The sequence below is a fragment of the Tachysurus vachellii genome, chromosome 5 (assembly GCF_030014155.1).
Source record: "Tachysurus vachellii isolate PV-2020 chromosome 5, HZAU_Pvac_v1, whole genome shotgun sequence".
NCBI classification, from domain to species: Eukaryota; Metazoa; Chordata; class Actinopteri; order Siluriformes; family Bagridae; genus Tachysurus; species Tachysurus vachellii.
The window spans coordinates 14,843,287-14,859,595 of NC_083464.1; the positions used below are offsets into that span (position 1 = coordinate 14,843,287).

Consider the following 16,309-nt stretch of genomic DNA (forward strand, 5'->3'; position numbering starts at 1 on the left):
TAAAGCCAGATAGGTTTATTTCATTTTACCTATTTTGGTGGACATGGTGGCACACAGTGAGAGGTACTGTAGAACCCAATTAAGTTACTAATCTAGCACAGGAATACATTGGACTAGATGCTAGTCCTAGAAAAATGGACTAGATGCAAGTCATTAGACATTTCCTGACCTTTTTTTAAATTTGTAACAGAATCATTAAATAGTCAATTAAGAAGGCACTATCTGTGTACTGTACTTTGCATAATTTGTGAAGATTTTGTGAATTTGAGGAAGTTGTGAAGAAAGAATAGTAACTTGGTCCTTTGAAGTAGTTTTAAATGTTTAAATGATAATTGTTATGCTGTACACTCTGCAGGGAACCGGGAGTACACCTAGCTAGTAAACAACTTATATACGCTTGAATTGATGCTTTTGAATGCCTCTGAAATAGCCTGTTCCTGTTATTACTTATGTTATAGCTGTCGTCTGTCCTAAAGGCTTTCCTGTCATCTCCAGAGACTTCTCTCGTAAATGTAAAATACGCGTTTTCTTTTAGAAAATTTAATCATATCAACAAACCATACATACAGCATTTATTTGTTCAAATTAAAGAAATAACTATTCTGTTTTTTTTTAATTCTTATAATGAGTCAATAAATATAAAAATGTGCTTTCCTTACTATCAGAGACATTCTGTTTATATACACCATAATAATAATTGAGAAATAAGTGATGTGGTAGTTTTTTCTTTTAAATATCCTCCTCAAATATTTCTTAAAAAGGTTTCTGCTAGTGTTACAAGACAAATAACCTTTTTGGTACAATATAGAGATTTTTTTGCTATCTAAGGCCTAGACTGGTAACTCCAGTAAGTGCATTGTGTACTGGGATGTGAGCTGGAAGAACTAGTTTAACCTAAACCTAAACTTAACAATGACAGTTCATTTGGTTTACACAGTTAAACACACTGGACTGTGACCATTAAAAGAATGATTATTCTTCTATCTATCTATCTATCTATCTATCTATCTATCTATCTATCTATCTATCTATCTATCTATCTATCTATCTATCTATCTATCTATCTATCTATCTATCTATCTATCTATCTATCTATCTATCTATCTATCTATCTATCTATCTATGAAATGAATACAAGTATTTTTTAGGAGTACAGAAAAGCTTACAACCTTTTGAATTAGGTTTAGTGAAAACTGTCAAAGAAATATCTGAAGTGTATAAGTATCTACTTACCAGGAGATATTTGGACATATGTTTTGTGTGGAAAGAAACAGAAGCTGGGGGAAAATGTCTGTTTTTTTGTTGGTTTTTTATGTTTCTTGATGGAGAATATGATTTTCCTTTCCTCCCAAGTGAAATCAGAAAAGCCAAGGAATATTCCACAGGATCACTGGAAACAAGACACAACCATGAGAGCCAAGTCTATCCCTGTTCCACTTGGGCTACGTCATATTAGTACCATCAGTCATTCATTAGAGTTTTTAAACATTACAATTCCTAAGAATTATAAATATCTAATGTCCTGCATGCTCCAGCTAATATTTATTTTAAAAAGGGCATTCAGTCTGATTGGGAAAACAGTCTCACCACATTTCCTTGTCTCTCTCAACTCAAACTCTATCTCTATCCCTAACCTATCCTCCCCCTCCTTGGTTTCTGTAAGAGGCTGTGTGGTGGACAAAAAAGCTTTCATGAATGGATGAAACCCCAGGATGACTTTGAGGCCCCTGTAGATCGCTTCTCCTCTTGTGTGACCCTATGTACAGGCCCACTGCTTGTCATGACTCCTTCTGTGGGCCTCACACTAATGACATCATCACTTTACTCCCACTTTACTGGTCATTTCCTTCTGACCTGTCAGTGACCTTGAGGCCATTTAAAAAGGCTTTCCCCATTATGGAGATTGTCTCTTTTCTTTGGACTGCTTACCTCTTATTTGACTATCTGTAAATCCTTTGAGGGTAAAAAGGGTCTTAGTCTCATAGACTAAGGAAAGGGACATTACACGGTTTATACATTATAGATTAATATAGATTTGATCCTGATAAAAGGTGCTAGTGTTATTGCATGCAATAATATTCACTTAACAGTAATAAGATGTTGAATGGAGCTTGGTCTCCTATTCTCTTATTCTCATGTTAACCTGGACAATTATATCTGAGATCATGAATAGATCATGCAGAGAATAACAGGTCACAAATTTGGTGTAATAAGAGTGGAGGGGTCACCACTTCATTTTCTCATGGACGAGTGAAGGGACACATTTGTGAAGATCAAAGAGAACAATCTGTCTATAAAGCTGCTCATATATTAGCAGATATTTTATAGTGCTTTTCAACATTTCCACAAAAGGGAAACAAAATGGTTCTAATCTTCAAAAACATGTTTAGGGTTAGTATAATAATCAAGATTTGACAAAGAGGTAATTGGAGGAAAGTTAAGGTATATTAGTATCCACGATGAAAAAAAGGTTAAGAAGTACATTAAGCATATTACTGTATATTGAGTTATATTACACCTTATAGAGGTCTTAATGCTATTAGCTCATATGTTTCTCTGATGAAACCTATTGAGGAATAAAAGGGTTTGGAGGTTGACAAACAAGGAAGTTCCAGGATGTGTGTAATTATCGTAATGGGATTGAGATGTACACATGGATTAGCAGCAGGCAGCTAAGTTAATGAGAGCAAGCACAGATTTGCACAGTAACACATTTCTGACATTAAGCTTGCTGTTCGTCGCTTTAGTAAGGAAATAACAATTCTATTTCAACAATTGGAAAGACGTATTTGTGAAAAAATGCAGTCCTTACATGCAATCAATTCCCAAGTATGCAAGTATGCAGCAGTACAATGCACATTTGCAAGGTCAAGGTATACATGCTGGTAATGAAGAATTCTTCCTGTTGTCTGCTGTAAGACTGTATTAACATGTGAGTGCTTCATTCCTGCTTGATCAAAGAAGCACATATCATTATAAATCAAAGTACCCCATAATATGTTGGTTTAATAAGTGTAGTGATAGAGAAGGCATCATTTCATTCTATGCTTCATGGGTGGCCTCATCTACAAATGTCACTACCTTCAGCACTGCATGGCCTAAATGTGTGTTCAAAACACCATTGTTTAATGTCCATAAACTAAAGACTAATGTGCATGCTATGACATCTTACAGTTAGTGTTTTATTAGATACACATGGTACTGAAAATAAAAGTGAAATCATTCATTTTCTTATCAGATACAATTATAAAGTCTCTGAACATGAAATCTTTGGTCTGTAATTGGGGAAAACACCACAGGTTTCAAACAACTAACTGTACTTAGGTGCTGGAAACTGTTAAAAACATTATCTTGCCATAAAACTTTTAGTAGGCGGTCATCAAAATGAAGACCTAGCTTTCTCTGTATTCTGTGGCTTAGAAAACCAGACATTTAGGGCAAATTTTATTGGTCTGTCTCCTGCTGTCAAGAGCTGGTTGGAGCTGCTGACTGATGTGGGGTGCTCCCAGTGGGTAATGATAGATCTTTTTCCCAAAACCTAAAACCTACTGTAATTCAGCACTTTTTTAAATACACGTTGAGACATTTATATAGTTGGAGTTATGCAATCGATGTAAGTGGAGAAACTTTACAGAGAGGGTATTTAGGGTGAAAGAAGTAGTGTCAAAAACTAAAATGCTGAGGATGTGGGATGATACAGTGGAGAAAGTTTAAAGACTGAGACCACTATAGTCATTATAAAGGCTATGTGGAAATTCTTCTCATGACACATCTATTGTTTGGACTTCTTTTTACCCGAATTAGGAAAAGGTTTAAAGAAGATTGCTTATTTCGTATGATAGTCATATGAAGTAGAATATCTTTTGAGAACTACTCATAACTGATACTGAACCTGTTCTGAATATTTTCCCTTAGAGCACCTAATGATTTTTGGACTGTAACAACAGAAATACAATGCAAAATAAAAAAAAAATAAATAAAAAAAAATACACCCAACTAAATTCAGATCTAAATACTTCACAATTTAATATTAACATAGTGCCCAAAAACCTTATCAAACATAGAATTAGCCTTAGTAAAATATTAAAAAAAAGAAAAAGAAAAAAAAAGAAAAGCCTGCTTGTTTGCAAACTCCTTTCCTCAAGACTTTACTCTCTAGCCTTATAATAGCTCAATAGCGCCTCCTTTTGGATAAAGACAAATGTGCCCTTTCTATATAATAATTCTTAAAGCTCAACAAATTAGCCTCATGTTTTTGCAAGCTATATCTGATTCCACTACTATTCCAGCCTTTAGGATGTGAACTGATGTCAGTGTCACAATTAATACTAAACACGTCAATATTACCTAGAATAAATATTAATAATTGCTGCCATTTCATTGCAACGCTAAAATAGGACATATTAAATGTGACAATAGTTTGAATGCACCAAATTGTTAATGTGGTCATGTACATAATGTACAATCATTAATGCACACCAGAGCTGATGTGTATCTATCTGATTATGTGTAAAGTGAAGTACTGTAAAGCAAAATGTTCAGACTTCAAAGAAAAATCTGGGATTATGATATTTTACTGAGAAAAAAAATGGAAGAACAAAGGTAAGTGTTTTATGTGTTATTTTTCCTGAAGTGTGAACTTTATAATATTGTTTAAGCAGTATTAGATCTTAATTTTTATTTAAGTGAAATATTCCAGGGGACACGGTGGCTTAGTGGTTAGCACGTTCGCCTCACACCTCCGGGGTTGGGGGTTCGATTCCTGCCTCCGCCTTGTGTGTGTGGAGTTTACATGTTCTCCCCGTGCCTCGGGGGGTTTCCTCCCCCTGTCCAAAGACATGTAGGTTGATTGGCATCTCTGGAAAATTGTCCGTAGTGTGTGATTGTGTAAGTGAATGAGAGTGTGTGTGTGCCCTGTGATGGGTTGGCACTCTGTCCAGGGTGTATCCTGCCTTGATGCCCGATGACGCCTGAGATAGGCACAGGCTCCCTGTGACCCGAGGTAGTTCGGATAAGTGGTAGATGAATGTTGTTTTCCTTTTTCTGCATTTCATAATAAATAAAAGAGTAAATCACTTAGTGTAGTAGATTGTAATAATGCACCTCATGGACCGAGTGCGTTCAAAAACAAAAACAAAAGTATGACAATAATAAAACTGTACAGGGTTCTACACATGAATGCAGCACGGTCAGCAGTCAGTTAACTGAGAGACTGAGATATGAGACTAAGACATGAGACTGAGATTGAGATATGAGATTGAGATATGAGATTGAGATATGAGACTGAGATATGAGACTAAGATATGAGATTGAGATATGAGACTAAGACATGAGACTGAGATTGAGATATGAGATTGAGATATGAGACTGAGATATGAGACTAAGATATGAGATTGAGATATGAGTGAGATATGAGATTGAGATATGAGATTGAGATATGAGATTGAGATATGAGTGAGATATGAGACTGAGATATGAGATTGAGACATGAGACTGAGATATGAGACTAAGACATGAGACTGAGATTGAGATATGAGATTGAGATATGAGACTGAGATATGAGACTAAGATATGAGATTGAGATATGAGTGAGATATGAGATTGAGATATGAGATTGAGATATGAGACTGAGATATGAGACTGAGATATAAGACTGAGATATGAGACTGACATTTGACACCATGCTGCCGTCTGCTGGGAGATTTATGAAACATCTTCAGCTGTATTTCCTATTTTTATCAGGACACTACAATTGAATTTTTAAATTGATTAGTTTGGCAACAATTGCAAAATGAAGCAGTTCAACAAAATTCAAACTTGTATCAATATCAAATGTTCATTTGAGTTTATTTTCTGAACACCTGAGAAATGCTGATGTCTTCAATCTGCACTGGTGAGTTTGTACTTCAGAGAGGTTTCATAATCTAGGTTTTTTTTATATGTTTTTTTTTCTTTCTAAAAACGAACACTTTGCATTCAGTATTGGTCTTAAGCTTGTGTTCGACCTCCTTTCTATTCTCGGCACTTGTCATGTGTCCAGGGCATTTGGCTTAGAGGCTCGTGCTGCACAGACCCGCCCCTTTTGGCCAAGCAGGACTCTGCAGAAACAAACTCCAACTGCGAACCAAACTTCTAACATTTCTAGCGTTTGTTTTGTTATATTTTCTTTACATGTTATAAAGCTTCTCGACTTTATTGATACTTTTATACAGTAGGGATAACTCATGCGTAAACAATGACGCGAGAGGAGGACCTGATACGGATAGCGAAAAAGCTAGACAAAATGGTGTCTAGGAATAACACGGTGAGAGTTATTTTGACGCCTGCTTCACGTTGTTGTTTTTTTTTTCTCCCTCCCGTTTCAAGGTTTCAGTGTGTATCGTATTTGAATACTTGTATCTTGCGCCTTTCGTCGTGCATTAGTTTACTTTTAATGGATGCGCCCTTTGAAGTTTATTATAAAACTCTAGAATAGAAATGGCTCGTGCAGAAGCGCTCTGGGAGACGCACATGTGAACAGGTGTCCTGTAGAGGACTGTACACTTATTCTCAGTGTCCTGTTCCTGCTATACGACCATGAACAAATCGGGAACTAGTAGCAGGCTGTAACTAGTTTACTTAGGATTTTTTTGTTCTACGTTATTTTGTCTTTTTGAAAACATATCCTGATTGTGTAGAATTGGAATTTGGGTCACTGCACCAACAACATGGAGGAGTGAACTGATTATATAGTAACCGTTATTAGATAAGTCACGGATAAGAATATATTTCTATTCTTTTCAGGAAGGTGCTCTTGACCTGTTGAGAGAATTGCAAAAATTCAATATGACCCTCAAGTTACTTCAGGTAAGAATAGCAACGCTAGGGTATATATCAGAAACTGTACACACTATAACACAAACTATAACTCGGAATAAAATAACATCAGTCAAGCTATACATCAGAAATAATGACAATCAGAAATGAAGTAAGATGATACTAAGATGATTACACGCTAATATGATTTTCTCTGTACACTTTTTTAGTTAGTTCTATCTGAATGTCAGTGTTTTATGTGTTTTTCACTATTTTACAGGACACAAGAATTGGTATGTCTGTAAATGGAATAAGAAAACACTGCAGAAATGAGGATGTTGTCACCCTCGCAAAGATTCTTATAAAAAACTGGAAGAGGCTATTAGGTAGGTACAATTTTATTGTCTACTGTTTATTACATGCTTAGAAATGTACAATACATAGAAAGATATAGAAGTAAATTAATAATCCTGCCTGTGTAGAACCCAGCCATTCCCAGAAAGCAGAAAGACCAAATGAGATGAAAAATGGGAGTGGAGACAGTACACAGTCACCTTGTGGACCTTCTTCAGACACAGACACAAGGTAAGTCTAGCATTAAGCAATAAAACTGCAAGCTTATTTGAAAGTGAAACCATACAGTATGTAGGCATTTATGAACTGAAACTAAGTAAGAAGAACAAGAAGACAATGAATACACATTTAAATTGGACTTGTTTGTCTTGCCAGCCCCAAATCAAGTTTAAACAGTCCCAAGAAAGCAGGTAATAAGCACAGAAAAGAGACACCTGAGGCAGTGTTTAAGAAAGAAAGACAAGAAAGTGACCACAAAAAGGAAAAACATGTCAGTAATCACACAAAAGAAAAGGAGAGGTGAGAGTTCAACCTTGTTGTGTATCTCCTAATTTAATCAGTGATGAAATGGAGTCACAAGGCTGAAGAGTTCTTATGTTTTATTAGGATCAGTATTATGGATTCGAGTGTATCTTCCTCTACTTCACCTGTCCTTCCTCTGAAGTGTTCATCAGTGGACGTGAAGAAAGACAGGTTAGGGCTAGTGTGTGTTCTCAATGAATCTGCATGGCATTAACATCCATTTCATTCATCATGTTGCTAATGATTATACACAGAACATTTGAAGAGATATTATACTGTATATGTGGTTGATCAACAGATCATTAAAATTTGGTGGTGTGCTTTCTGTTGGCGTATGTGTTTGAGTTGTGTAAGCAACAGCCATATGTCATTACGTGAAGCTCATCATTATGTATAGTTCAGTGTGTTGTATCACTAATCATTAACTTATGTGTGATTTTTAGTTACACATCTTTGATCTTTCAGGGTAGATTACAACAGGGTTAAAGGTGGCATGGCTGAGGTTAATAAGACCAATAAAACAAACTTCTTTTCATGACACAGACAGTGGACATTGAGCTCTGTGTTTGGATAGCTTTGCTATCTACAGCACAAGAAATTGTTTTGTATTGGATTAACTTCAGTGGACATTTAGCCCTGCTCTACCTTAGAGCATGTTGATGCTCTAAGTGGCTTCAAAATGAATGGTAACAATAGGCTTCACATAATTCTTCCCCCTAGATTACCACATATTAATTCATATTCTTCTCATCCAAAGAGAAAAAAAGGGTTGGTCTTTTTTGAAAACGAGCCTCATCAGTTTTTATTTTGCTTCAAAGCATATTAGGCATTAATATAACTTAATATTAGTGTATAATGATATGTGCTAAATCTTATGTGAAAATGTTTATGAAGATTCTCCTGTGTTATGCAGCTTCTTGTTTATAATCATTCACACACTGAAGAATGAAAGAGCAAGCAGTCAAGAGCTCTTCCTCACTTCTCAGGCTGAATACTGTATAAGATGTAGAAGTGTATTTTAAGCCTTAAGGGCTATTGATGTTGCGCCTTATATTATTCAGTTATAGTCTCATTTTACTGCCGTGTTTTTTTGAGGTGCTGAATACAAAATTAATTACACAGGACAGAGGCTCCTGATCCACAAAGTTCTTCTCATCTTCTTCATCTTCACCATTCTCTTCCTGCTCATATTCGTAAACACCAGCCTGAAGAGAAGAAAGACAGGTCAGCATCATTAGCATAAACAACAACATACTCTATGAGAACATGTTTAAGTAACAGCAGACAGATGAGATAAGTTCTTAATATTTATCATTACTTTCAGAAGAGTGGCACCAGAAACTCTGACCTCTCAACATTCTCAGTCTCATCATTCCTCTTCTCATAAAAGGCCATCTCTAGAGATTCCTAAGGAGAGGTCAGAATGTGGTTATGCATGATTTTAAAAATAGTGTTGTCATTGCTTTTAAGAAAAATTGTTTTGGAAAAATGTCATTCATTGCAAAAAATATGGTACAGAATATAGCACATTGTGACTCTGTATCAAATAACAGAATTACACTGTTTATTTTTACACATAGAAAAAAGACTCCAGATCAAAATGCCCCATTTCCTCCTTTGCCTCTTCATCTGCATCCTCCTGCTCAGAAACAATGTGCTTTAGAGATGAAGAATCCAAGGTCAGGGTTTGTTTGGAATGCTGAATTAAACTCTAGAAGTTATTTGATACTGTGAGCTGTGCAGGTTTTGTCATGCAAAACCTGCAAAAGCATGACAATGAAATTTAATATAACCTTCAGTTGCATAGCTTTTGCCTCCAGTTGGTTTATTTAAGTGCACCATGTGTTTTCTGTAATTAAATCTGTCAATTCTCTGACTTTTCTACCTACTTTGCTACCATCAAACTACTGCATGTAATAAAACTAACATACTTTTACACAGAACTCCCACAAGTTCCTGTTGTGGAGATTGGGTGAAGATTTTTGCTGTTCCAATATTATAGTATTAGTTATGGGATATACATCTCATTGTTTATACTTTGTAAAAACAATTTAAATGAGAGGCTAGCTGGCAAAGAAATGCAGCAATGCAGATATCACTACTCCTCCAGCAAATATGACACAATTGAACTTGGCTGTGCAACAAGAGGTCAAAGATTTGGTTTTAGCTGATAACACACTGTTTATTTTTTTGTGCCCTTGAGAAACACCTACCATACACAGTAGAGTATTGAGTATTGCAGAGATGTTATGTAGTGCAGGCAATATATGCAATATAATCTAATCAAACTTGATTGCAAGCATTAAACATAACTTTTGTGAAAATTTGTTTTAACAATGGTAACAAATTATTCTGGAGTAGTGAACTCTGGTGGGTGAAATCTGGCATTGACAGCTGTGACAGAACTCCTTGGCCCAGATTTATCTGTTTGGTTGCATTGGAAGTCCTGTACGAGCAAGCAGCCTGGAGACATCCCCTGGAGCTCTCCCATACAACCAGGTCAAACAACTATTTACCCTGGCATCCGGAGTCCAGGAAGGCTCAGATATAATAGTTGGGCTGTCGGAGATATAAAGAACAAGGACTGTGAGCTTCATTAATTAATAAATATATACAAAACAGTACTTGAGACTGAAATCTCTTGGTGGAAACTGCTGCTGCCATACTTGAGACTGAAATCTCATGGATCCTCAGTCCAGAAGAAGAGTAGGTACTAAGAACATGCAGTGAATACAAAACAAATACAGTTGCTCAAGTGTTTCTGTTTATTTTCTTGTTTGGACTTTACCTAATTTACAGAATACTATTCAATTCAATTCAGTTTATTCGTTTAGTGCCTTTAACAATTTACATAGTCTCAAAGCAGCAGTACAGAAGTATAGAAAAAGAATCAAAATAAATGAATATATAAATTTGAAGTTTAAAATTACTTTTAAATACTATAATTTTTGAAAATAAAATACTATATATCTCGAACATCTATCCCTGATGACCAAGCCTGAGGTGATGGTGGCAAAAGGAAAAACTCCCTGAGAGAGGGAAAAACCTTGAGAGGAATCAGACTAAGGGAACCATCCTCAGTTTGGTGACACTTGAAAAGTAAATAATGTAAATGAAAATACTGTCATTTCTACAACAGTTTATAATAGTGCATCCGAGCGCTCCTGAGGAACTAATAGGTCAGCACAAACTCTGAGTTCACCATGGACTTCCTGCCAAAGTCAGACCACACACCTGACTGACGAAACAATGGTTAAAAGAAGGTAGTCTCTGGGCGGCTCCATCTACAGTACAACAATCCCATGAGTCACTGGCTGACCATGTAGATCAATCCTCTGCATTTACAAATTGAAATGTGGATGTCAGTTGGAAAAATGTGCTCAGGTGATCCCTACAATACTGTGTTTAAAGAGTGGAAAACAGTGTGACTTTAGTACCTATTATAGGGTAACATGCCTATATTCTGGTTTTGGTGACCTGTGGTGGTGAAATTTGGGATTGTTGGAGAAAGCTGTAATGACTCACCTCTTCACCACAACAGTTTCAATGGAATGTAATCTCTACATTGTGTGTGTCTTGCTGCCTTAATTGGACGGAAATTAAATTGTATAAACAGTCAGTCCCTCATTAGATTAAGATCATGTTAAATAATATACTGGCATGTGATTAAAAGATATTTTCTCTGTGACCCCCAGTTACACAACAATAAAGTGTTTGCTTCTATCATTAAGAGATTAGCTGCTAACAGACCATTCAGTTTTAGGTTTATGGTGTAGTACTGTAAATGTAAGCAAGTTCTGGTTTTACTGTAATGACTAAAATTCTTTATATAACCATTTTGCATGGTTAGAAGAAAAATATGTAGTACATGATTCTTGTGATTTTGTTTTTTTATCAATAGTTAATTCTTGTTTTTATTAGGAAAGAGATTGTGAATCCTGATGCTCCTCTTCCTCCTCTTCCTCTTCACCTTCATCCCTCTACTCCTACAAAGCGTCTTTCTTTAGATGTGCAGAAAGGCAAAGAAAAAGAAAGCAAAGACAAAGAGAGGTTATGATTGGATGTTTAGAATGCAGTCTTAACAGATTGGATTGCTGTTTTGGATATTTTAATGATTATCTCATAATAGATTTATTTCTCCCCTATAATACATTTAGAAAAGAGATGGTAGCACCAAAACGAAGTGCACAGCAGATGATGGCTGAACATAAGAAACCCAGGTCTGAAGCTTGTAACCTGTTGGAATGTATTAGTACTAGTTCCATGCAACTAAAAGATGGATTCTCTGGACAATGCATGTGGTGAAAAGAGATATTTTGGTTCCTTAAAAAGTTCAAATAATTTTCCCATGTCAGCAGAGATCTGGGGGAGAGTAAACCAGCCAAAAGACTATCTACTGACATGAAGAAAGACAGGTTAGAACAGATGTGTCAGTAAGGATGAAAGACAGAGGGCAGTATCAGTGCATGAATTAGTTTGCTGTGATTTGTGGGTGGCCATAGTAAAAAAAATTGCTCCATTTATGACAGTTTTTTCATATTAAATTTATATTTTATACTGATAGTTTCTTATTGTTTTTTCAAAAGAAATTCCTCAGATTTCAGTCAGCAGCCTCCGAAAAAACCCTTCAATGATGCAAAGAAAGAAAGGTGTGATCAGAAACATTATCAAGTGTGCCATGAGGTTTAAACTAGTTAATCTAAAATTATTTTAGGATCGAGGAAAGGCTTTTATTACAAACTGTATTGTTTTTTTTTCTATTTTATTTTTCAGAAAAGACTCCACAGACTCTAAGTCTGGTCAGCGACAACAAGCGAGTGACTCCAAACCTCAGAGGTACAGTATTTGTCTCTTACTATTATTTATTTATCTTGAGAGAAAATGTTACTGTTTAGGACAGATAATATAAAACATGTTTCTTACACAGAAGGGACTCGGTTAATTCAATGTCGGGAAGCTCACCCCTGTCTAAGAAGCTCTCGGAGGAAAGGTAAGAATTAGTTGCTCACTTCTACGTTATACTCATCACTAATTTACAGAAATCTGTAATGGATTTAAGAATATTTCTGTGTCTTCTAGGAAAGAATCTCATGGACCTAAGTTGACTCTTCCTGGAACTGTACAGAGAAAGGTGTCCACAGACAGTAATGATGGACGGTAAACTTAATATCAAGTCTCTTCCTTTATTTAAATGTTTTTGGGTAGCATGAGGTGTCCAACATATTTACTTTTTAGTAGTAAAGTTAAGTAAAGTTGATATTCTGACTGTTTAGCATGTGTGTTGGGTAAATTCCCAGTGCATCCTGTTGCTAGGCTGAAGACTTTAGTCTCACTTGCTGAAAAGAGCTCATCATTTAATTAGTAATTAGCCAATAAGTTTAATCAAGTGTGTTTGATTAGACATATCAGTAATTGCACAGCATGTGGTTAGACTGTATATGATGTTTGTAACTAAAAAGTACAGTAGGTAGCTAAGCAGTTAAGACTATGTTTGGAAAGCAGACTGTGTCTGATTCATATCACATTTATACACCAGAGAGCTATTTTGGCAAGTGATGTAAGTTTGTGATGCCCAGTATCACACAGATGTTGTGATATAATACTACACTCAGTAGTATCAGTCACAGCAGTATTGTATTAAATGCATATCAGAATCTATCTTGATATTTTATCTTTATGTGAACAGAAAAAGTAAACCTGAGACCCCAAAGACACCCAGCACCCCCACCACCCCTATGTCTCCATCCTTCAGCCCTGCTGGTGGTCCTCTCTCCCCTCACCTGCTCACTGGGGACTCTATCAGGGACAAGTGCATTGAAATGCTGTCAGCTGCACTACGCACAGATGGTAGAAAAACACCAAATGTCTAACCACAAAGAATCACTTAAGCTATTTCATGGATTTATCAGGAGAAGGTCATTTTTGAGTGATTTCTCCCTTTCTTTCCTTCCTTCATTCCTTTCTTTCTTTCTTTCTTTCTTTCTTTCTTTCTTTCTGCCTACCTACAGATGACTACAAATATTATGGAGCAAACTGTGATTCCATGGCAGCTGAAATTGAGGATCATATCCTTTCAAATCAAGAAGATTATTCTCAGTCATTTTTAAAGTAAACATATTTTAAGATACCTATTAAATATATATGTATATACTGGTTGTGTAGTCCAGTCAACCCACTTGGTGCACAGTTCACAAACAGACAGACAACTCTTTCAGAAAATAGCTGTGGGAACAAATTTTATTCAGTTTTTAGTAGATTCCTTATATTTGAACCAATGTTATACTAGATAATGCTGATGTCTTTGCTGTTTATCCTGGTGCTGACATATCTTTTAAGTAGAGTAATGACCAATTGGTTGGAAATCTAATATTGGTAAACCGGAAATATTTTTGTGGTGATGTATATCATTGTGGCCATAGTGCAATGCGAGACAAAGAGCTGCAGCAGAGCTGTCAGTCAAAATTGAGATGAAAGGACAACAAATTGCAGAATTGGCCATTATTGTTATGCTGCTATATATATTGTTGTAAGTGAAAACTCTTCAGTCTCTCCTTAACTGATCTTGTCTCCTTAAATATCTACCAGGAGATTAAAGCCACAGATATGAAATATAAAAACAGAGTACGTAGCCGCATCAGCAATCTGAAAGATCCAAAGAATCCGAATTTACGCAAGAATGTCCTGGGAGGAGCAATCGAGTTGAGTCGCATAGCCACCATGACTGCTGAGGTGTGTATGAATTATTTATGTATGGAATTGTTATTATGGACTGTGTAGTCAGGTGGGGATGGCAAACATATTTGATCCTTGGTTGTTAATTTCTTAGGTTCTGCATCCAGGCAGTATTGATATTGTATCTATATTTTATGAAAAACACTTCACATCCCTAAACTCATGTTTCATTTCACGATCTTGACCTGTGAGCATGTGCGGGGAACAGACATATAATACAAATTATTAAAATAATGCCAAAATGCTCTTTAAGTATTATGTCATAGTTAGAAATACATAGCATTTTTATGTAGTGTTTTTCAAATCTGTGAAGTGCTGGCAGCCATGGAATCATTTTAGATCGGTTCTGTAATGTTCTCTGTGAGGTAGGAAATGGCCAGTGATGAGCTGAAGCAGCTAAGGAACATTCTGACTCAGGAAGCCATCCGTGAGCACCAGATGGCCAAGACTGGAGGCACTACGACTGACCTGCTGCAGTGTGGCAAATGCAAGAAAAAGAATTGCACATACAACCAGGTACTTCGTTCTTTCCTTTTTTTTAAACAATTAACATTTTCTTTTTGCATACTGTAAGTGTCAAAACTATATAAAATATATAAGATATTAAATTACAGTATGACGACCATTATTAAGCTAAATTATTCAAAAACAATCCATTGCTTTATAACATTCTGTCTTCTGCAGCAAATAAGTGAAATAAGGACCTTAGTGGTGAAGTAGTAGATATTGCTAAATGTCTTAGATCTTGTTATGAGCATTTCAAATACATGCAAAGGCACGTAAAGGCACGTCTTCAATATGTGATTTTGCACAGGTGCAAACCCGGAGTGCTGATGAGCCCATGACTACATTTGTACTGTGCAATGAGTGTGGAAACCGCTGGAAGGTAAGGAGTTCTAGTTTAACAGAAAAACATGGTTTATTTTAGATATTTCACTGTGCTAATTGAATATATGGTACATTTTATTAAATAAGCTGTCAATGTTACCATTTACACCCTTTTATACATTGCATACTTTGAACTTTTCCCCTTGTTCACTAGTCATTTGTTGAACTGGGAACATAAATATATGTACTTGGTTTACTGATCTATTTCTACTGCTTAATAATTATTTATGTGTTTTTCAGTTTTGCTGATTCCTGTTCAGATCAACAGTGAACACATGGGGTCTTCTTTTTTAATATAGATTGTACTGTAGTGTGCCATTTTTAAAAGGTTGTAATGGCTTAATTGATTATTGGAGTTACAAATCAAACAATGCCATACAATAGGAAATACAACCAGAACATTTTAAGTATTTTAATTTTGTCTTTAAATTCAGTACATTTTTTCAAAAACCTTTTTTCTACCACATACATTAACTGCATGATTTGAAGTGGAATTTAAACTAAAAAAAGTTGGAAATCCATTTGTAACAGTTATTTTTGAAATTTTGCCGTCCTTGAGTGCTTTGTAAATGCTAGAGCAATAATTTAATGACAAAGCTGAAAAGCTCTATATAAATGAATTCAATTATAACAATAAAACAAATAATTGTTGTAAAGCATCAATATTAGTATTAGCTTTTCTTTAAAGGCTGTTTGAATTAATACACTACAGTTATAATGTTAATGATTGACTTGTGCCTTAGTAAATAAAGCTGTATTTATACTGAAGTGGAAGATATTTTTGTGGTCTATAATTGTTTTCTGTACCATGTTTAATAACACTTACGCTTGCATTATGTGTTAAATAAACCCAAGACACAGGAGACATCTCTGGGTTTTTTTAAGTTAAAGGCAGTATCACATGTGAGGAGTACATCTGTTGCACCCATGGCTACAGAAAGACGCAAGCCAGAGCTAATAATGCCCCTGTCTCTATATTGAGCCTTAATAAGTACTATGCTGTCTGGCTCATTCTTAT

General features: G+C 35.7%; 1 protein-coding gene across 18 annotated transcripts; it reads left to right on the plus strand.

The window, feature by feature from the left end:
- The first annotated feature begins 6,051 nt into the window (after positions 1–6,051).
- tcea3 (transcription elongation factor A (SII), 3) lies at positions 6,052–16,059 on the plus strand. Of its 18 annotated transcripts, none has more exons than XM_060869924.1 (22): positions 6,054–6,304; positions 6,784–6,846; positions 7,076–7,181; positions 7,278–7,380; positions 7,525–7,668; positions 7,756–7,842; positions 8,794–8,895; positions 8,996–9,088; positions 9,252–9,350; positions 11,593–11,721; positions 11,829–11,891; positions 12,027–12,086; positions 12,258–12,320; positions 12,445–12,507; positions 12,599–12,661; positions 12,751–12,828; positions 13,358–13,518; positions 13,680–13,736; positions 14,246–14,400; positions 14,773–14,919; positions 15,218–15,289; positions 15,532–16,059. In XM_060869924.1, the coding sequence occupies exons 1-22, from the start codon at positions 6,236–6,238 to the stop codon at positions 15,538–15,540; spliced, it is 1,986 nt and encodes a 661-aa protein (XP_060725907.1). In that variant the 5' UTR covers positions 6,054–6,235; the 3' UTR covers positions 15,541–16,059. The 18 variants fall into 18 exon arrangements, 16 of the variants coding, with proteins under 16 accessions (XP_060725913.1, XP_060725907.1, XP_060725908.1 ...); XM_060869925.1 differs by having other exon boundaries at positions 12,030–12,086; XM_060869926.1 differs by having other exon boundaries at positions 8,999–9,088.
- Positions 16,060–16,309: the final 250 nt, after the last annotated feature.

Coding starts and splice junctions, on each gene's coding strand:
- tcea3 (XM_060869924.1), top strand. CDS start 6,236: ATGACGCGAGAGGAGGACCTGATACGGATAGCGAAAAAGCTAGACAAA. Junction 12,087..12,257: donor ACTGACATGAAGAAAGACAG/GTTAGAACAGAT, acceptor TTTTTTCAAAAG/AAATTCCTCAGATTTCAGTC. Junction 14,401..14,772: donor TAGCCACCATGACTGCTGAG/GTGTGTATGAAT, acceptor TCTGTGAGGTAG/GAAATGGCCAGTGATGAGCT.